This window comes from Lampetra planeri, chromosome 4 (assembly GCF_965212315.1).
Source record: "Lampetra planeri chromosome 4, kcLamPlan1.2.h2, whole genome shotgun sequence".
NCBI classification, from domain to species: domain Eukaryota; kingdom Metazoa; phylum Chordata; class Hyperoartia; order Petromyzontiformes; family Petromyzontidae; genus Lampetra; species Lampetra planeri.
Genome location: NC_136110.1, coordinates 10,288,490 through 10,310,647, shown reverse-complemented (window position 1 = coordinate 10,310,647; position 22,158 = coordinate 10,288,490). Strand labels below are relative to the sequence as shown.

General features: G+C 47.4%; 1 protein-coding gene across 2 annotated transcripts in view; it reads left to right on the top strand.

Annotated features, from left to right (window-relative positions):
• The window catches only part of LOC144717683 (DNA-directed DNA/RNA polymerase mu-like), a 92,375-nt gene that overhangs the window by 30,553 nt on the left and 39,664 nt on the right, over nt 1-22,158 (top strand). For both annotated transcript variants that reach the window (XM_078593231.1, XM_078593230.1), the window contains exons 6-7: nt 2,112-2,235; nt 3,391-3,523. In XM_078593231.1, the coding sequence (XP_078449357.1) occupies nt 2,112-2,235; nt 3,391-3,523 (257 nt within the window). The remainder of the gene's footprint in view (nt 1-2,111; nt 2,236-3,390; nt 3,524-22,158) is intronic.

Genomic DNA, 22,158 nt, shown 5'->3' with positions numbered 1-22,158 from the left:
AAGGTTTGAAAAAAGGAATATCACTGTGTGAGAAATCACAAGTCGTCACTCTACCGAGAAAACAGGTTCTCTCCGGGGGCATGTGGAGTTTCCACTGTTGGCTGCCACGAGAGATTAGCGTCGTCCAGTTGATCATTTGACCAGAGAGAAACACTTTGATTTTGACGTGCGTTTTAACATCGCATATCCGACTCGCTTGGGCCTGAGATATTGAGGCAGATACGTGAAAAAGGTCAAGATATACAAACGACAGTTACTACATCCACAGCAGCTGCAGCACTGGGTGTGGGCGGTTACCGTATTTTCCCGCATATAACCCGCGGGGTATACCACTTTTTACAAACAGAACAAGACCCTGCAGGGTATATGGAGGTGTGGGATATCTGAAATTTGTTTTACACAAAACGGAATTTTTGTGCGTTATATGCGTATGCGGGCTATATGCGGGAAAATACGGTAATTGCCACAGGACGGATATGTGACGGTTAGATATGCGACATTGTGCTGTAACGTATAATAAAACAAGCAAAATGGTGGATAAAGTTCTTGGTTAGTATAACATAAATTCCATGATTAAAGTAATTCACTTTTCTGAACCATTGTAATTCACATGTCCTCCCACCTTTGTGGGGAATGTCTTGAGATGGCCATTCCCTTAAACGATTGATGTATATACATTGCATTGAATTGCTGGGAGGAAGTCACGTTCTGTTTTGAACGTTCAGCTGAGGTGACAAAGTCACAATCCTGGTGAAAAAGTCTTCTCGCAATACGAACGTGTGCCCCCTTTTGTCACTGAATATCTGGTGATAAAAGCGTTTTGCTCACGTAAGTTGTGATTCTTTTAAAATGCACGCAGTGCACACCTTTGAAATGGTATACAAACCTTGAATTCGAGTATTACCCAAAACGTAAACATACGCTATCTTCGTGTTATTCAAATGTGTTTTTTTCTTCTTCCGTGAGATGAGATTTAAGGATTCCCAACTGCTCGAATGTCGTTCGTTTGTGCGTATTGCACGTCCAGGTGCCATTTCCCCCTGATGTTTACTTGATTATTTATTTTTCGTTGCCTCCTTCGGGTTTTGAGAGAGTGTTTCCGTTCCCTCACCTGTCATCTGGGGCGCCCGCGACTGGCTGCCGTGTGAGCAGTTGCTTTTGAATTGCTCGCAGTCTTTCTTTGAAGAGTGCTTTGTGGACTCGAGGGTTGCCCGCATCGAGGGGTTGTATCCGTTTAAGGCCGCAATCTACAGCTGCTTGTTTAGTAAACATACTTGCAGCTTTTTTAGTTTCAGGTTCTGTTTAGACATTTTGTGTTGTTTTATGTTCACTCTGTGTTTTGACTTAAAACAAACCAACCAACATCGTGCTCACACTCAGTGTTCCTTTGGGTTCATTATGAAGATAATCGAGCCACGCAGCATTATACTCGTTTGCCAAAAATAATAAGAAATTATTAAGTTTACGTGTTCCGCTTGATAATGGGGAACGGCTCTGTCTGCAGTGATGTGAGCGCTAACTGTGGAGATAACTTTTGCCTGTTTATATAAATACACATACATACACATTGGGGGTGTGGTGGTGCAGTGGTTCAGGCACAGCACTATCAGTTTGACTCCTGTCCATGGTGAACTTCAGTGGCGAATGATGTCTGAAATCTAAATCAGCCCCTCCGCCCCCCACCCACACCTCAGCGACTGGCTGTGGGATGCACGGTAAAGTATGGTTAAACAACTCCCATTACTGACAGGTTGTGGGAAGGCCTTCATCCAGCAATGGAGTAACAATGGGCAATGAATTATAATAATTTTTTTGCATTGCATACAAAAATGCACGACTCAAATCTGCAGGGCTGCATTGTGACCAGGAGATGTCAGTACAGAAAGTGGTTTCTAAAACAATAAACAGAAAATGGATTATTGGCCCATGGTTGCATGTTTACTGTGTGCGGGTTTTCTCCGGGTACTCGGTTTTCCTCACACGTACCGTAACACTGCTCGACAAGGAGATGGACAGATATTTCCTTTCATGACAAATCTGAGATACTTTTGAGACTCAGTGTGAGCCCTTCCTAGATAAATAACGAGCTATTACTACACTTATTCCCACAGCTTTTTACCAGCATCTGGGGTGTTGGGGTCAAGACGGCAGAGCGGTGGTTTCACAATGGACTTAGAACCTTGCAGGATGTCAGAACTAAGCCTGATCTAAGGCTTACCAAGGAGCAAGAGGCAGGTGAGTAAACAGACCCAGGAAAACCTTCTATATTACTCTCCATGGATAAAAACAAACACTGCTTCACTGCAGATTATATTTGCAAAACCCAGCCAAAGTATAATTCTTCCAGGAAAACATATATGACTAGGGTCACCGATCCATATTTGAAATTTTGGCTCAATCTTGCCACATCCATTGGTGGTTAAAAATTTTATGTGCTCAACAAAAAAAATATAGCCAATGCTTTACTTTATTTTCCCTTAAGAGTTTAATCTTTAACTCTAGGCTGCACCAAACAACTATTTTATGCCCCAATAATGTGTGGGTGTTTATTGTACAATAGATATATAAAGGGCATGACCAGTGACTTGTGTAATGCATATGTAATTTGGTGAATCTAGAAATGGTCTGCACTTGTGTTCTTGGTCAGTTTAACGTTCTAAAGAAAGTCAGAAGTACATTTGTGTTTCTACTCAAATTATCCCTGGTCGTGGTCTCATCGCTGTTGGCAGTCATTAGGCACTGATGCAAATTCAAAATTCCTCTGGCATAAGCCAGTCTCTCCATTATTTCACCACTTGTTGACATTTGGTGTTAAATAGTAATTGGGATGCATTAATCGGTGTTTAAACACCGACAGGGATGTTATGAACAACAGCAATGTCTAGACATGTTTTTCCGTAATCCAAATCAAATTGCTTTTTGTGTTTCCAGAATTTCCCCAATTTTCTTTTAATGAGAGACTTCGAATCTCAGACCTAATTATGATGGGCTAATCTTGAAGCCTTGTATAATCATGGAATAGTCAAGCAAATTACATAATATGTAGAAGTTTGTGAATTCCTTTCATATCCAAATTAGAATATTACAAATATTTCATTAGATGCAATTATTTTCAAATATTATTTACGTATCGTCTTTATTTTACGAGAACCCAGTGAGATGAAATTATCTTTCGTAATTAAAGTTATAGAATAAGCTATCATCATACTCATTAGCAATGATTTATCCACTGCTTGATGAAGGCCTTCCCAAGCTACTGTCATCTCTCATGGCCCTGTCATATACAAATCCAAACTAGCGCTTGCACACGAACCAATGTCATCGTTTCCTGTTGATGGTGAATGTGTTCTGGCCTGTGTCCATTCTTTAGTGTATCTTACCTTTTGTTAGGGGTGGCCCATCACGAAGACTTGATGGAGCCCGTGAGCAGCTATGAAGCCAAGGCTGTGTATGAGCTCATCAAGGACACGTGTTCCTCACGCCTTCCTGACACCATCGTCACACTCACTGGTGGATTTCGCAGGTGAGAAAATCTGATATTGCAAGATTAATGACCGGCGATTGATCACAAAAGGTGCAAAGCAATGCCATAGTTTAAGAGTGTGGCACCCGGGAGCAAGAGGCCGTCTTTGCGCCCATCCCCTTGCTGCTACGGCACCGGCACCGCACCAACATAAGTTTGAGCCATCAGCTGCCACTGCTTTCTTCTTTTTCAACAATTGTACTACTTCTTATAGTGGCGATGCCCATATGTATGTGTAGTGGTGATACGCGCTGGCAGTAGGGATCGTGGGGTAGCGCGTGGTGATTTGCTGTGTGTTGGTGACGCGCGCTGACGGTGAGGGATCGTAGGTCAGCGCGGGGTCATGGGTTATGTGATGGTGATTGGCTGTGTGTTGGTGACGCGCGCTGACAGTGATGGATCGTGTCGCAGCGCGTGGTGATTGGTTATGTGCGCTGACACAAGCTGGAAGAAGGGATCGTGTGGCAGCGCGTGATGATTGGTCGGCTAGGGTGGGTGCTCACATCGCGGTCCGCATAGGCTCCGTCTCCTTGGAGCGGAGGGCTATATAAGGCGGTGCGCGCGGGCGCTCGGGGAGTTGTTGGTGACCAGTGAAGACGGAAGACGGAGGAGGAAGAGATAGGGCCCTGAGACACCTAGTCCCGCTGTCCTTGTAAGGACCGGGGCCCTGTGTGGCTCAGAGGCGGGACCTTGGGACCCGGGGGCCGGACGTCCGTGTGAGGACCGGGCCGCGGGACCCAGTGGTCGTGATCCATACCCAAGCTGGGGTGGGTCTAGAGGTTCCCCCGGATGCTACGGGGCTGGAATGCCCGTGTGTGTGTAGCCGGGTGGAACGTGTAGCGTGAGCTGTAGTAACCACACGTGTCGGGTAGAACGTGTAGCGTGAGCTGTAGTAACCACACGTGTTATTGAGGGAACCCAAGTGTTAATAAAGTGTGCTACCCGTCAAGTGGTCTCCCGCCGTAGTTTACTATACTACATATGTATGTTAAACTTATTTCGCACCATAGGTAGCCAGCTGTGGTAATTGGACGTGCCCATGCTACGATACTTGTTCCATGGTTGAAATCTCATATAAAAGTGTTCCATCTGCCAATAAATTTGGTTATAAATAGGTGCATCCGAGTTTGAGTCCTGCAATAAACGTTAAAATGTGTTTTCTTTTTCATTTTTATGGGAACTCAATGAAGATTGTCTTTTGTGAGGAATGTGCACATTTCTGCTCTTGGATGGTAACAGAGATGATCGCAATCCAATACTGCTGCTCTAAAAGCAGGATGAGACTGCCTCTGATTTCACTTCACTTTACAGGAAGTTAGCAATGATCCTCATGGCGGTTCCTCAGGGTACCAACTAATGAAAAATGGCCGAGGCAATTAAATATTTTATTTCTGAGACACTATTTTTTCCAGGGGTGTACTTAACTCCGCGACTGGGGTACCAATCAATCCGAAATCTGTGCTACTCCGCGATGTCGAAACGCAGCGAGGACGATTGCGCCGAAACCGTGAACGCTCGCGGTACGCACCGTAGTGGTGCATCGTGTACAGCTCGTTGAGATGAGTCGATTGCCGTATCGCCGACCATCAACAGACTAAAGATGACTGCATCACGGACATTATGCGAGAGTCGGGGTACTATGGTACCCTGGGGTAGCGCCATATGGTTCAATTATTCTGTAATAATTACTTTTTTCCCACCATGGGAATGTGGAATTCCTACCAATGGTTCAGGGCTGTCAAAGGAGAAAAGCAATTCCCCAATTGCTCAAGCAAGTAGGGAGTTGTTGCAAAACATCTTGCATGAGATACTCCGATGAGGTGACCAGTAGCGGGACAGCAAGTTGGTGTGGGTTTTAAATAAACCAATTCTCGGGTGTTCTGCCCTTTTACTCGGGGATTTGTTCCCCATTGTCCAGAGTCATCCCACGTGCTGAATTACTCAGCAATGGATTGGCCCAAAATCTCATCGTTGAACCCTCTTGAAAAGTAGCGTCAAGACTCATTGAAACCTTTTTTTGGTTCAACAAATGAATAATGATATCGTACCTCCGATTAGCATGGGAGGCTATGTATGGCGCAAAAGAAGTTCTACATACATACTGATAATGTTTAGAAACGTGTACCGCACATCGAAGTGAATTTTAAATGGATCTCTCGGAACCCATGTGCTGCAGGCACCCAGATTGTCATAACAATGGGAGACACTTGAGATTAAACACTCCACAGCAGCACAAAAGTAAAATATATTCAATTACAGTGACTCCCCAGCACCGAAATATGTGCATGATTGCAAGTCTTCACACAACCACACAAGGGTGGAGTGTCTAGTTTGGACAGCACAGGTTTTTTTTATGTATGGGGGATGACATATACAGCAGACAACTACACTGCGATCTGTATCAGTTTCTATTCTATTTTGGATTTATAAAATGCCCTTTCCAGGGTGCTTTAAATGCAAGCCGACGGCGTTCAGAGAGGGAGGTGATAGAATAGATGGAGGGACAGGGGCTGGGAATGGAGCTGATGTTGCTGGGGTAGGTACGGCAGAATACGGTGGAGTGTGATGGTGAGTGAGGGTGTCTGATGGGTGCAGTGTGGATGAGAGGTAGTGGGGTATGGGGCGCACGCGGGAAGTGGTGAAATGGGCATGGATGAGGGTAGGCGAAGGGTGGTAGGGGCAGAGGTCTGGTGGCCGGATAGTTGAGCTGATGGAGGAGCACAGCGTAGGACCGGGGGAGAGATGTGGTTAGGTGCACATAGAGAGCGAGACGTTGGAGTCGGGTCAGGAATTAGGGTCGTCGGAGGAAGTTGACTGGGGTGCTGCAGCCTATTATACCCTCGTCTTATAGAACAGATTCCGAGTGCTCTTTGCTGGTTATAGTGCAGTCCATCAGCATCTCAGTATTAGAATCAGGTGGTATCACCATTGCGTAAGATCGTTTCTGTTGCTCGATGGGTTACCAGCCTATTGTGAAAGTAAAACACCATGAGTACAGCTTTTTTTATTTAATCATACTGTCCTAACTCTTGCTCCTCGAAGCACCCGGAACACAGGAGAACATCGCACTTCGGTATCAAATCCAGGGCACTCTGCGCTATATTGTAAACCTGTATTAGCATCATGGGCTGATCAGTATCACGCTCGCTGCTTTTTGTCGTCAACCCCGTGATTTGATTTGGGGAGTAGGCCACGTGTGTGCTGGCATCATCGTCCAAATCTGCAACGGTTGAAAATGTTGACTTAAAGCTTTCGTGACTGCAGGAATTCATATTCTTTGGGTCTTTCGGTAAAGTCACGTAGATAGAAAAAATTATAACAATAAAATAATTAAAATAATTGGGAAAAAAGTGAATAAAAAAATATCACAACGTTTCGATCGCAACACAAGCAATCGTCATCAGGAGAAAAAAGAGGGGGAAAGCTGCTGAGGCAGGCTGTTTTAAAGGTTTGAAATGGGTGTAGCCCAAGGGTCATAAACGAAGTGGGCAGGGCTAGTGATGTTAATGTGAGAAATTTACAAGATCGGAGAGATTCACATGTCTATGTTACTTTACCAACAGACCCAAATAATAAGTTGAAAATGTACCTGCAAACCACTCCATTTGGAAAAATGAATGGCAACATTGCCCCCCCCCACCCCACTGTGAAACTTAGCAGAACCCTCCTAAAAAAAGTCTTGAGGCTCAGAGGTTTTCCTATCCTCATGGTAATTTCAGCTTGTAACAAGCACGGTGTTTTCCAACTCTAGAAAAGAGACTGACGACTCAGAGGGGCGAGGAACCGTAGACAAGCAGAAATTTATATCTCCTACAGGCCGTAAGGTCCTCGGTAGATTAACTTGTTCTTCTTGGTTCTTTCGGTAAAGTCACGTAGAATGGAAATAATAAAGTAATAAAAATAAAACATAATAAAATAATTCTCACGACGTTTCGGCCACAACGCAACACAGACTCTGTCTTCTCGATAGCCCTGTTCTTCACCTGAGGACGGCTGCTGGCGTTGTGGCCGAAACGTCGTGAGAATTATTTTATTATGTTTTATTTTTATTATTTTATTATTTCCCTTCTACGTGACTTTACCGAAAGAACCAAGAAGATGAATCCCTGCAGTCACGAAAGAAGCTTTAAATCGAAATTTAATAATATATTATTATTATATTATTTTATTTTATTATATTATTATATTATATTATTATGTTTTATTTTTATTATTTTATTATTTCCCTTCTACGTGACTTTACCAAAAGAACCAAGAAGATGAATCCCTGCAGTCACGAAAGCTTTAAATCGAAATATAATAATATATTATTATTATATATTTTTTTTATTATATTATTATATTTTATTATATTATATTATTTTATTATGTTTTATTTTTATTATTTTATTTTATTATTTCCCTTCTACGTGACTTTACCGAAAGAACCAAGAAGATGGATCCCTGCAGTCACGAAAGAAGCTTTAAATCGAAATTTAATAATATATTATTATTATATTATTTTATTTTATTATATTATTATATTTTATTATATTATATTATTTTATTATGTTTTATTTTTATTATTTTATTATTTCCCTTCTACGTGACTTTACCGAAAGAACCAAGAAGATGAATCCCTGCAGTCACGAAAGCTTTAAATCGAAATATAATAATATATTATTATTATATATATATTTTTTATTATATTATTATATTTTATTATATTATATTATTTTATTATGTTTTATTTTTATTATTTTATTATTTCCCTTCTACGTGACTTTACCGAAAGAACCAAGAAGATGAATCCCTGCAGTCACGAAAGAAGCTTTAAATCGAAAGGTTATAATATATTATTATTATATTATTTTATTTTATTATATTATTATATTATATTATTATGTTTTATTTTTATTATTTTATTATTTCCCTTCTACGTGACTTTACCGAAAGAACCAAGAAGATGAATCCCTGCAGTCACGAAAGAAGCTTTAAATCGAAAGATTAACTTGTTATCGGCCAATTGACGAGTGTCGTGTTTACATGTGGGAGGAAACCAGAGCACCCGGAGAAAGCCCACGTGTGCGAGGGGGCAACGCTCTATCCCCGTACAGAAGGAGCGGTGGAGCCCACGTGTCGCTGTACTGCCTTCTCCTGGCTGAGGCATGGCACCTCAATGCACAATGGAAGGAAGTTGAAAAACTTTTTTGTGATACGCCAACCCTCGCCTCCAGAGCGCTGGATTAATGGCGTGCACCAACATTGACTGGCTATAAATGCTTCATCTACTGTTACATTAAAATGCCTAAACTATCCTATAGACTATTATCTGCTCAGCTGTGGGCAGAAACTTGGTATGCATAGTACGTGGTTGATGATTGAATGCTCCATTTTTGATATGAAGGGAATTAAATAACTCAAGTGTGATGCACCATTGTGCCTGAAGCCCAATTTACCATAATCAAGTACAGAGCAATACATAATAGTAGGTGCACAAGCCCTGCAATGATTGGCCATTGTAAAGGCTGAATTCAAGCTTGAAATTACCCCATTATTCCTTTAATTCCAATGCTAATTACAGGCTTGCCACAAGTAAAGCTAAATAAAGGTTAATTTTGACTGGATGTCATAACCAAAACAATATATTTCCTCGACTGTTTGAAAAGGTTGGTATTTAAATTGAGTTTTGTTTGTTTTCAAGCAGCTCTATAATGTTATTATTGTGTTTACTTAATCAGTATCGGCAGGGAGGGGGCATTTGACTGCAGCGAGTTGTAAAAGGTAAAGGTGCAGCTCCGCCATAGCTCGCTCACGCTATGAAATGTTAAAATACAAAAAATACTATTTTTATATTAGCAGGTAAGGCCCCATTGAGCTACGTAACTTTTTTTTCAGAAGCGACATGGCCACAAATGATAGGTCAATGAAGTGGCTTATCATGCATGCAATGGCGGAGCCAGGATTTTCAGGTAGGGGGGGCAACCCGTCCAGCAATGAAAAATGATTGGAGTTGTTAGTAAGTAAGGACTTGTCGCTTGCCTTTTATTCGACGCGTGTGTGCGGCGATGGCGCAGCCATCGATCGAGGGTCGAATTCGAACCGCGTTGTGTGATCGGCATCGCGCTTGCTGAAGGTGAATGCCTTCAGGGAAGTCGTGCACTGTGTACGCAACTGCGCACAATTCTGTGAGTCACTTATAACTGCTTTGCCGTTACTTATTGCCAATTATGGACTATTGTCCTATCATCTCATAGAGTCCCTGGCACATAATAATATGCTACACAGTGGCAGTGGGGGTCGCAAAATGCCGATTTATCTCCATACATATAAAAGGCAAAGTTGTGATTATGTGTGTCTATTCAAAATGTTTAGCGTACTTCCCGACATGCAACAAACTTAAAATTTGCCATGTGGGTACTTTCCAGACTGTACACCATGCAAAAATTATAAAAATACACTTTAGATTTTTTTGGGGGGGAGCTCAATAATGCATATAGTTTTTTCACTGCAAGTGAGCTGTGACGTCAAATCTGTCATGTGACCCGCGCACGTGGAAGCGTAACGCATTGTAGTGTAGCGGTTAGCGTGCCGCGCTACGAACCCGGCGACCCGAGTTCGATTCCCGCTCACGGCCACCACCGGTGACGATTATTTGAACCGGTCCTGGGCCTCCCCTAGGTCGACTCAGCCTTAAACGAGTAACTGGTGTGGTGTGTGAACATTGCCACTGGGCGCGGGCGTGGTGAATCCAAGTCCTGGGCGAAGCCGGGTAATAAAGCTCGTTACTAATAAACCCCAATGATCTGATCGAAATTCGGGATTCGATCGGATCATTGGGGGGGGGCACGTGCCACCCACCCCCCACTGGTAGCCAGATACTCTAAATGCACGCCGATTCTAAATGTGGTTGGAGGGGGGACAAAACGGGAGGACCCAGAGAAAAATTCCACGCGGTGCAGTCGCGCCGCAGCTCGCGAGCGCGAGTGGAAGGGCCTCCGTTTGGCAGGACCTCTACAGAGCCCTTCTGCAGCAGTGGTTCTCAACCTTTCATTGGCTACTTGTATCCCCCCCGCCCCCTTGTTGAATTTTGTTTCAACCGGGTAACCCACACACCCACCTCCTCTCCTGACCCAACATGGTTCTGAGAAATAAATGTATGAATAATTAACGCAAATATGTTCATCAGTTGTCTGTTTTGTGAGGTATCCAAAATAGCGAGTAACTGCAAGCGAATAAAAAATAATTTGTTCACGCTCGCCGGTTACTCTTGGAAACCACATTATTTAGGATCAATGAGTTTAGAAATGTCTTTTATATCATTCTAGGTTATCAAATGGATACAAATGTTATCATAGTTATTTTATATTGGCAGATTTATACACGATTATTCACAACTCATGTATTATATAATTTTACACATTTCTAAATCAACTCACCTACCCCTGGGACATTGCCACGTACCGTCAGGGGTCCGTGTACCCCTGGTTGAGAACCACTGCTCAAGAGCCTATTTGGCCTACTCTTCCATGCTGGCCAGACATTTTGGAAGCAGTGGAAGCACCCACACTTTACTCCACTGCACACAACCTGCCGATTAACTAAATGTGGTGTACCTATGTAGGATTCTGAGTGGACTGAGTCAGAGGGATTTAAGAAACATTCCCATAGTTTTAACTGGCATGCCGGGAGATCCAACCGGTGACCTCTGGTTTGCAAGTCCACCGTGCTTTTAAACCATGGCAGCATCCCTTTGAGTGGTTACCACTAACACAATTATACATATCGTTCAGCAACCTATTTACTTTATGCAATTTGCTCATGACTTCCTTTCCCTGAAAGTGAGTGTCTTGATTTACGTAATGATTTGTCTTTGGCTACCAACCCTACTGCTAATACACTATATTTCTGACATGTATTTTTCCTGGCGGTATCTTCATTGAGAATGTTCGTTTATAGAACACTTCTAAATTGTACTGCATTGTGCGAAGTCAACAGTGGTTTGCCTGTACAGCAGCTGGTCCACACCGTATGAATAAAGAATTGAGGCCCAGTCATGGAGATGAGCATCACCCCCAGGCTCACGTGAGCCGGGAGACACTTTTATATTTGACTTTGTAGCCATAACACTATACGTATAGCTAAAAAAAACCACATTTGCATTAACAGTTTCCCATAACCAGTCCACCACATTGGAAAAATATGCAGTCGGATAAGGGATGAGTTTACGTGTCGCATTCCGAGAACCAATTGAAATGGATGTAATGTAACATTTGACCGACAATAATTACGTTACGCTGCCATGTCCTGCAGGGATGTGGCCGCAAAAAGCGCGCGCCCCCATGTGTTGCTGATTTAGCGCGGAGTTTTAGCCGCTGTTCGATCCTGTGTTTGTGCACCGTATCAGCAAAAAACTTGCGCCTTCCGCTGCAGAGATTAGCAAAATGCCTTCCTGCACGTTCAGCAGTCACACGCCCAATTAATGGCATGTAGCTCAAGAACTCTCTTTCTTGCACAACTTTTAAGTGTCCACTTCTTTGGGTAAAAAAAAAAGCTTCTGCAAACACATATCTCTCATCCTCTGGCTGGTTCAGTTGGATATTTTTACTGCTTAAGCACAAAGTGTAAAACAAAACTATTACTTTTTTAAAGGATGGAAAAATTCCTCCCAATATAATTTGAACTTCTCTGTATTTCGTCAGTGTTTTCAGTGGTTATCATTATGAAACAGACTCAATATTGGCAGTGAGCAACGCATGGTGGGTTTTATGAAGGGACGTTGCATATCACAATCGAGTTTCAAGTGAAAAGAAATGTAGGCTCTTGCATAAAGTGCTTATCGGATTGGGAGGAGTGAAGTTACCCATGCTTCACCCCACCCCTCGTGGATCAGACGCAAAAGCGGACGTGCAAATTCAACCACTCACTCACTAACCCACTCACACTCACCCATCACACAACTGCATCACGTGCTTTTAGATTCGCTTATGCGGTCGTCTGGAATGCTCTTCCGATACTAGGAAGCCACTGGAGCTGTGCACTTTTAAGTCTAGATTGAAAACTAATTTATTCAGAAGTGATTTTTATGTTTAGTTTGTTGTCCTTCCCCCGCACCTCCTATTAGCACGATTGGCTACGTACGGTGCAGAAGAAGTTCAACACACATACAGTCTGGACCCAAATGATAATTGAACCCGGTCACTCAAGGTTGAGAGACACTTACCTCCCATGCTACTTCATGTGCGTTCTATTCCATCTAATCTTGCAGTGTTACGGGACATACCGAGCCGCTAAGCTTGGCTTGATTGGCCGAAATGTGCATTTGGTGATGTCTCGCGTGTGCCTGGGCCAATCGTGTCGCACTAGCAAGCGACGCCTGCTCGCTATGCACGGTGCTTGGAGGTTAATTGAGACAGCAGTTAAGTGGTTGTGTTCATGACAATAGGTCAAGAAGGTCACGCGACCAACGGTCCTTGCTCAGTCTTTTGCGGTTGGCATTAATCAGGAGAAACGTGAACACAGCGCAAAAGTGAAAATAAATAAAGCGACTGACTTTAGAGGACCACGATGTGTTTTACTAGAGGAATTTCCCGCTGCTAAAAGACGTCACAAACAATAGCGCGGCAGGATGGCGCAGTGGCAACACTCATGCCTCACACCCAGAAGTGCATGGGTTCTCTTGCCTTTCTGTGTAGAGTTTGTATGTTCTTCACCTGTTCTGCATGGGTTTCCTCTTGATTCGCTGGTGTAACTGGCCAAATATTCCAATGCTGAAGAATTACCTGCATATTACAAAACTGGGATTACAGATAGCAACATCGCCCCCCCCCCAACTGTGAAAAAAGTTGGCAGGACCCTCATTAAAGAGAGTCTTGAGACTGAGGCTTTCCTGAGCAAGCAAGCATAATGAATATTCTTTGGTTCTTTCGGTAAAGTCACGTAGAGTATAAAATAAAATAAATCACGACGTTTCGATCGCAACACAAGCGGTCGTCCTCAGGCAGAAAAAATATAATCCAGCAGTGTAACTGCTGGATTATATTTTTTACAACCACTTAACTGATCAGTGGAACTGCTGGATTATATTTTTATGTGACTTTACCAAAAAGAACCAAAGAGTATGGATTCCTGCAGTCACGAAAGCTTCAAATCAAGCATATTTAATCATAACACTATGTAACACGATTTTTGTTCCTGGGTAATAAGTGTTATTTGCTAATTGCTTCTGCCTCAAAAGTATAGAAGATGTCTATTATTCCCCACAAAAAAATAATACATTTTGTTACACAGTGTTATTAATGGAGTGGATTATTAACTTTTTTTGTGTCCTGGTCACAAAAGCAAAGTTTGTGTGGAATAATAGCCATTTTCTGTACTTTTGAGGCATAAACAATTGGAAAATAACACTTACTACCCAGGAACAAAAAAATATATTTTTTTTGTTACACAGTGTAATCATAATATCACCTCGTTATATGTGTAATATTGTTGAGGACTCTTGGACGCCGGGGTTGAGGCACACGTATTTATTCCGCAACAGTTGTCACAACCGCGGACATACAACACTGGAGGGGGTATCGGCCCCCTCACCCGGCTAGCTGGGAATACACTGCTAGCTATCTCTGACCTACCTCCTAGTCCTCCACTAACGGGCTAGGGGAGGCTGTCTGGCCCGACACTGGTAAGTCGGGCTACGGTACCCGGAGTCCCAGAGCACTAGCTCTGGTTCTCGGGACCACGCCGCTGGCTCGGTCCTGCGCGGCCCTGACAAGGGCGGCGACCCAGGGGAGTCCAGGGCTCTAGCTAGACGATCTTCGGTCTTCACTGGTTTAGCTTTAACATTGTACCCCAAGCTCTCCGGCTCATCCCCTTTTATACCAAAACCCCCCGCTGAGGGGTGGGGCCAGCCCCCCCAGGCTGCCCTGTGCGGACGTCGTTGAGAGCACCTCCCCGTGCACTCACGAAGCCCCGCCCACTGTTTTTGTTTCCCGTGTGATCCTATGTATACAGCCCCTCCGTAACACCCCTACATCACCCCCCCCTGTACAGCTCGCAGCCGTCCTGGCTGCAACAAACGACAATAAAAGTTTATTTACCCCTCGACCCCGCGTGTGCCTCACAATTTTTTTCAACAATAACGCGAACGAGAACAACAACAAGAACCAGAAAAGCAAGAAGGGAAAATAACCCGATGCACCCCACCCCCGAATAAATACGAAATCCGTAAAACCAACGTATATACAATTTGCAGGGAACCCCAGCACACACACAACACCCAGTGAACACAACATACGTACAATCCAATGTGCCAGGAACACCCCACCGACGCCGCACACAGTGAACATAACATGTGAAAAATAATAATTATTTTTTTTTGTGCATCACAAGAGTCTGCGCATTCTTGCGCGCGTCCTTGCAGCAGGCCCGTAACACGGGGCAACCCCGGATGGCGGCCCGTCGGGTGGCAACTGTCCATTTCCAAGTGAGTCTCCTCTCGATGTCGCGAGACCCTCGGCATCCCCCGTAGGGGTTGTCGGGCGTGAGCCCGTCATTCCTGGTGCACCTGGGGGCGGGACAGCCGGCAACACGTCAGGCGAGAGCAGCGGAGACGGACCCTTTGAGTCGGTCGACCCCCCACATGTTTGGCCACGCGTGTGTGGAGTGTGACTTCGCACCGCAATGAAGGGTTTCAATCTGGAGGGGTGCACAAACCACTGGCGCTTCCCCCATTTGATGCGTACGCACTGAGGCTGCAAAACCTCCACCACCCCGACAGGGCCCCGCCACGGCCGCACCAGTTTAGAGGAGGTCGCGAGTGGTACCTGGGGACAGTGCAGCCATGCCTTGTCCCCCGGCTTCCACTGTAGCACGTGCGCGCGACCCAGTCTGAGCCGCTCATTAGCTTTCTGACGTAGGTCGGAATTTTGTATGGCAGCATCCCGTGCCTCTGTTAATTTCGCAAGATTAAATTTAACATGGTCGGCCAATTTAGTTTTACCCTGCGGCGCGGGGATCTGCAGCTGGGCCCGAACAGGTGGGTCAGGTTCGCGGCCATACATGAGGAAGAAGGGGGAAAATCCCGTTGCCGCATGGGGGGCCAATCTGTATGCTGCCAGGACCCCTTGAATTTGCAGGTCCCAATCGGTCTGTGAGTCCGAAACCTGCTGTGACAACATGGACGTGATGGTTCGGTGCAGACGCTCGACCATCCCGTCAGTTTGCGGGTGATAGGGAGAGGTACGAATTTTTTTCGTGCCCAGGAGCTCACAGACTTGTTGGAGCAGTTTGCCGGAAAAATGTTTGCCCTGGTCGGTCAGCAGCCGCTCGGGAGCACCTTTGTCCAGGACGTATCCCTGGACAAAGGCCTCCACGATGGCTGCTGCCGACTGGTTGGCCAGGGGCCAGGCCATAGGCCAGCGCGTAAAGTACTCCACCCCGGTCAACAAATATCTATTGCCCCTGGAGGTGGCGGGGAATGGGCCCAGAATATCCAGCGCGACAAGTTCGTTGACTCTGGAGACTCTGATAGACTGTAAAGGCGGGTTAGACTCCCGTGCTGGTGGTTTCCTTTGCGACATCCCTTGTCATGCCCGGTCAAAAAAAATCAAGCTGGAGCAAGGCGAGGGTCTTTTGGGTCCCCAGGTGGAGGAGGCGCTCATGAGCGGCCCACACCACCTTACCCCGTAACCCAGAAGGGACCACCAGCCGGTGTCGATGGGATTTCCCGTCCCAATGCATCAGCAGACCCGTGACCATTTCCCATGCGTCGGCATCACCCCTCCCCCGCCCAGCATCCCCGACGCGACGACGCAACGCGAGGAGGGAGGTATCCTCCATCTGTAGGCGCCCCCATTCAGTGACAGGCAAGCCCAACAGGGAATCTGATCCCTGTTGTGCGATCGAATTCGTCATTGACGCTGCGTCGTCTGCGGCCGCCAAGACCGGAACAGATATTTCCCCCGGATGCCTGCAACGACCCGACCCCAGGAGGCATTCGCATTCGGGGGTGGTTGGCATGCGCGACAGAGCGTCCGCATTGGTGTGGCGGACGCCCTTACGGTACGTGGTTTCAAAATCAAAGTCCTGGAGAACCTCCAACCATCGAGACAATTGTCCCGATGGTTGTTGAACTCGCAGGGCGTACTGTAGTGCCGCATGATCTGTACGGACGGTGAACCGCTGACCGTACAGATATGGGCGGTACTGTTGGATGAAATAGACAATTGCCAACAGTTCCCGACGGGTGACACAATATCTTTGCTCCGCTGGAGACAACACCCGACTACCGTACGCGACTACCCGTTCCACGCCGTCAACCACCTGGGCAAGCACGCCCCCAATACCTGTGTTGCTCGCATCAGTGTCGAGCACAAAGGGTTTAGAAAAATCGGGGTAAACCAAGGGAGGAGCTTTAACCAGAGCGTCCCGAAGGGAGCGGAAAGCAGCCTCCTCCTCCTGTCCCCAATGAAAGCGGACCCCCTTTGACGTCAAAGCGTGTAGGGGCTTTGCAATTGTCGCAAAATCCGCGACAAAGCGTCGGTAGTACGACGCGAATCCAAGTAAACTTCTGACCTCCCCCACAGAGGTGGGAGTCGGCCAGGAGCTGACGCACTGGTTTTTGGCGGGATCGGTAGCAATACCCGAGCGTCCAACGATGTGTCCCAAATAACGCACAGATTCGCGTAACAGATGACATTTTTGGGGTTTAAATTTCAAATTAGCAGCCCGCATTTTGAGGAAAACCGCCCGCAACCTCTGGAGATGCTCGTCAAATGTTCTGCTAAAGACGATAACGTCATCCAAATAAATTAAGCACGAGTCCCATTGCAATCCAGCCAAAACCAATTCCATAAATCGCTGGAAAGTCGCCGGCGCCGAGTGGAGTCCCATCGGCAACCGGTTGAATTGGAAGAGACCGTGCGGTGTACGGAATGCAGTTTTGGGCTTAGAATCATCGTCCAGAGGAAGCTGCCAGAATCCCGAAAGCAAATCCAATGTGGAGAAGAATCGCGCTCCCGCCAAAGCGTCCAGCGATTCGTCAATCCGTGGGAGCGGGTATGCGTCGGCAACAGAAATTTTGTTGAGGCGGCGAAAATCGACGCAAAACCGCAACGAGCCATCCTGTTTCTTAACCAGGACGATCGGCGCTCCCCACGGGCTGGTAGAGGGAGAAATTATGTCGGCGGCTAACATGTCATCAACAGCCGATTTGACATGGTCCTTTTCGGCGGGACTTAACCGAAAAGGATTTTGGCGTATTGGCGCGCTGTCACCTGTATCAATATGGTGACGCAGCAGATGGGTACAGCCCAAATCGAATTTGTTCTGACTGAAAACGTCGGAAAATTCACGCAGCAGTGTCTTAAGCTTTTGACGCTCTAAATCCGACAGGTCCGTCGATCCCGCACAAAGCGCCTCGAGCCACCCTTCATCGGTGTCCAAATGTGGATGCGGCAGAGGGACAGTGCCTACGTGATTCGCGACAGGTTCCTCACAGGGCACCGGCGTTGTGTGAGCAAGCACGGTCCCTTGAGGAACCACCACTGTCTGCGACCCCACATTGAGGACCGCGATGAAAGGGTCCCCGTCCCCTTTTACGATGGTCTGGGCCGGAATCAAATGAGGTCCGCTAACCCCGGCCCTAGATGGCCCCAGCAGAATTCCCTGGTCCCCAATGCCTTTAGCGAAGGGCCGACGAAGTTTGAGAGGCACCAACATTTGTGCCCCCGGCGGTACGCGAACCGTTTTAACGACGAACGCCGGTACTGTCGCGAACGCCGTCCGAGCCGCAGTAGGGGACGGCAGAAACGCCATGCGTCGTCCCGATGGGAGCTCAATGCAGCCCTGGTCTATTAAAATACGAATCGGCATTTTGCCCAAGAAGTCTGTCCCCAGCAGGCACGGAACCGCCAGCGAGGAGGAAACAAAAATCGGGCCGGACAATTTGATATCACCGATACAAATTAGTGCTCGAATCTGTCCAATGATGCCAAGTGAGCCCCCGTTAGCAGCATAGAATGGGACGTTAACCGGCAGTAAAGGACGGCTCTGGACAGGGAGAATATTGTAAATTAGTTCCGAAATGATGGTCGCCGATGCTCCTGTATCGACCAGGATGCGCACCTCAACCCCGTCAATGTGCCCCACCACGGCTGACAACCCCGACGATGCAGCCACAACGCGATGGGCCAACACGGACCACTGCCTGGGTTCGATCTGAGTCCCCATAGTGGTGCGTGTTGGCGCGATGGTGCGCAATGTCGGCCCCCCGTTCGTTGCGGTGTGCGAGTGTGTGACGGGTGTGTGCGTGGGCCAAACATGAGGGGTGCCGCGACTCGCCGGGTTATGTTGATGGAGCTTGGGAGGAGGGCCGGCGTCCCGTCGAGGCGTCGTCCCGCGCTGCCGAGGAGAGCGGCACCCCGAGGCGACATGGCCCCGGATGCCGCAGTTGTAACAGCGCGGGAGCGCAGGCGGCGATGACGGATGGTCGGAGCGGCTCGCTCCATCCCGGTCCGCCCGTACTCCCACCCTCTGCTGCAGTCGATGGTCAATGGCGCAAACTTCCTCCGCCGGGAGGGTGGCTGCAGCCACCGTACGCCCGGCCGCTGCCCTGCTGGCCTTCCGTCGCTGCGACAGCAGGTTGGCATGGAGGAGCCGCGCAGCCTGGAGGGAACCCATTTCTGTGTCCTCCTGTGCAACGACGGCGATGTCCAGGTCGTCCGCCAGCAGGAGGATCTTTTCCGTTACCATCGTGTCCACGCCTTCGTCGTCCATTCCTGGGAAGGCCGTCTTCGCCAGCGCCAGGAGACTCGTACGGTACGCCAGGGGCGACTCCTTTGCCCCCCGCTGGCGATCATAAAAAAGCTGCCTGCATTCCGACGATGGTCCGTAGACCCCAGCCAGCAACTGCAGCGCCATCTGTAGCGTGGAGCGTTTGTCCTTCGGCGCCGATGTAAGAGCGGCGAGGGCGTCGCTGTCGAGGAGCGCCGGCAGCGCGCAGAGGGCCTCGGCATCCGACCACTGCGCCATTTCCTGGTGCGCGAGGAAGCGCCGCTGGAAGCCGCCCCAGTCGCCCTCCTCGCCCACAAACTCTTTGAGTGGAGGTAGCCGTTGGTGCAGCGCAGCGGCCGCCGTGGAAGCTCGCACTCCGCTGTCCCCGTTACTCGGCTGGGCTTCGGCGCGAACGACGGATGGCATCGCCGGTCGCACCAGTGGTGACGCTCTGTCCGCTGGTGATGACGCGGCAGCACCTGTGAGGCCGATGTCGGACCCGAGGTTCAGGCCGGCCACGCCCTCAGCAGCTGCTGCGGCGATGGCGGGAGATTCAAAGTTGTGCTCCGTTGAAATGGCGGGAAGGCGCACCGGTCGTCGGCTGTCCTCGCCCCGTGGCGGTCCACCAGCCCCCAGCCGTGTGATGTGTTCGAGCGTGGCGGCAGCAGCGTACAGCAGCTCCGCCAGTCTGGCGTGAGCCAGCCTCAGTCCGTCTGTTGACGGCTCCCCTTCATCCCGATGCTGCGGTAAGGATGCGTCCGGGCCCGGCTGCTCGATGCCTTCTTCAGCCGTCCCGGGCTCCACAATTTCAGCGGTGTCCTCCGCCTCCGGTACCCCGGCTCGAGCTGTCCGGCGCGTGTCCATGTTCGTGGTCGTTCACTTCTGTCACCAGATGTAATATCGTTGAGGACTCTTGGACGCCGGGGTTGAGGCACACGTATTTATTCCGCAACAGTTTTCACAACCGCGGACATACAACACTGGAGTGGGTATCGGCCCCCTCACCCGGCTAGCTGGGAATACACTGCTAGCTATCTCTGACCTACCTCCTAGTCCTCCACTAACGGGCTAGGGGAGGCTGTCTGGCCCGACACTGGTAAGTCGGGCTACGGTACCCGGAGTCCCAGAGCACTAGCTCTGGTTCTCGGGACCACGCCGCTGGCTCGGTCCTGCGCGGCCCTGACAAGGGCGGCGACCCAGGGGAGTCCAGGGCTCTAGCTAGACGATCTTCGGTCTTCACTGGTTTAGCTTTAACATTGTACCCCGAGCTCTCCGGCTCATCCCCTTTTATACCAAAACCCCCCGCTGAGGGGTGGGGTCAGCCCCCCCAGGCTGCCCTGTGCGGACGTCGTTGAGAGCACCTCCCCGTGCACTCACGAAGCCCTGCCCACTGTGTTTGTTTCCCGTGTGATCCTATGTATACAGCCCCTCCGTAACACCCCTACATCTGTGAAAAAATACTAGCTGGTGGCGCTGCTTCCAGAGCACTTAACTTGCACTTGGAAGCCAGCAACTTCAAATCCTGCAGGGAGTGCCACTTTGTGGAAGTGAGCAGTGGTCATCCTGTAGAGAGACTGGCCCCTGCCACGGTAACGTGGAATGTCCACCACTGGTCCAGTGCCATCAATGGTGATCAGTGCCGCCTCATTGGTTATTTGAGCAGGGAAGCACTTTTCCACTTCAAGTGTGTAACACACCTTATAGTCCACCATAGACCATTTATCGGCAGGTATCTTGACAACTTGTTGTGGTGCAGCATTTTTGGCAAACAAATAAATATGAATATACCTTTGTTCATCTGTCCAAGTTAAGGTAAAAATGCATTTTAGTCCATTAGCTTGTGGGCCCTTCTAGCCTTCTAGAAGAATGTTTAAATAAGAAAACTTGACTGGTTTCAACTTTCCATGTCTCATCAGCAGTCAGCCTTGAAGGTACTGGTCTGCAAAGCCCATAGGCACCAGCAATACAACGTGCATACTTAACTTGGATGTGGAGAGAGGAACAGAGGTCTATTTATAATTTAGCAATGATATTGCTCGCAAAACTATCACAACCCATGTTTGACTTTGTCTTAAACACACACATGTAATTTTGGCTGGGTTATCTTGAGTTCAGGTGGTATAATCCATTCGTGTGAATTTGTAGATATCAAACCTGTGCTGAATTTGAAATATACGTCCGTGCATATTCATACATACAAGCCAAATATCCTCTTTTTAGCCATCCACACTCCTAGAGGAAACGCCGTTAGCGAGTATTTATTTAGGGTGGCATTGCACGTGACCACATTTACAGTACAATTTGGGAATAATAAACCACATCTCAATACGCTGCACTCATGGAATAACTGGGGCATGGAGATAATTTAAAGGAGGCTTTTTTTTCAGAGCCTAGGAAAAGAAGGGTTAAAATGCTGCAGGCCATAGAGGGAAATGAGATAATGGTAAAGTAAAGCTGCATATGATTACACTTCATACAGTCGACCGTGACTTCGTTTTTGTGGCCAGCACAATCCATGCCAAGCAACCTTTGCATCTGTCTCGAAGACAGATATGTGAAGGAGACATATTGTCTGTTTATCTATTTCGTTATTAATATTCTTCACAACGAAGCTAATGATTGTTTTGAGTTATGTATCGTATAATTACGTGTCAAACGAAGACCATGTCTTGAAGAGAGAGTCCTTGCCTCTAATATTTGGCATTGCACCAGCATTGATTTAAGCAAACCTGACTCTGTCAATGAGACAGTCAGGTTTGCTTGCATTGAATCAATGCTGCTGAAATTACTCACTCCCAGAAGGCAATGGGTCTGATCGATTATCTAAAGAATACTTTTATATTTTCCACGTGAAAATACAAATATATGAAGGAGACATTGTCTGA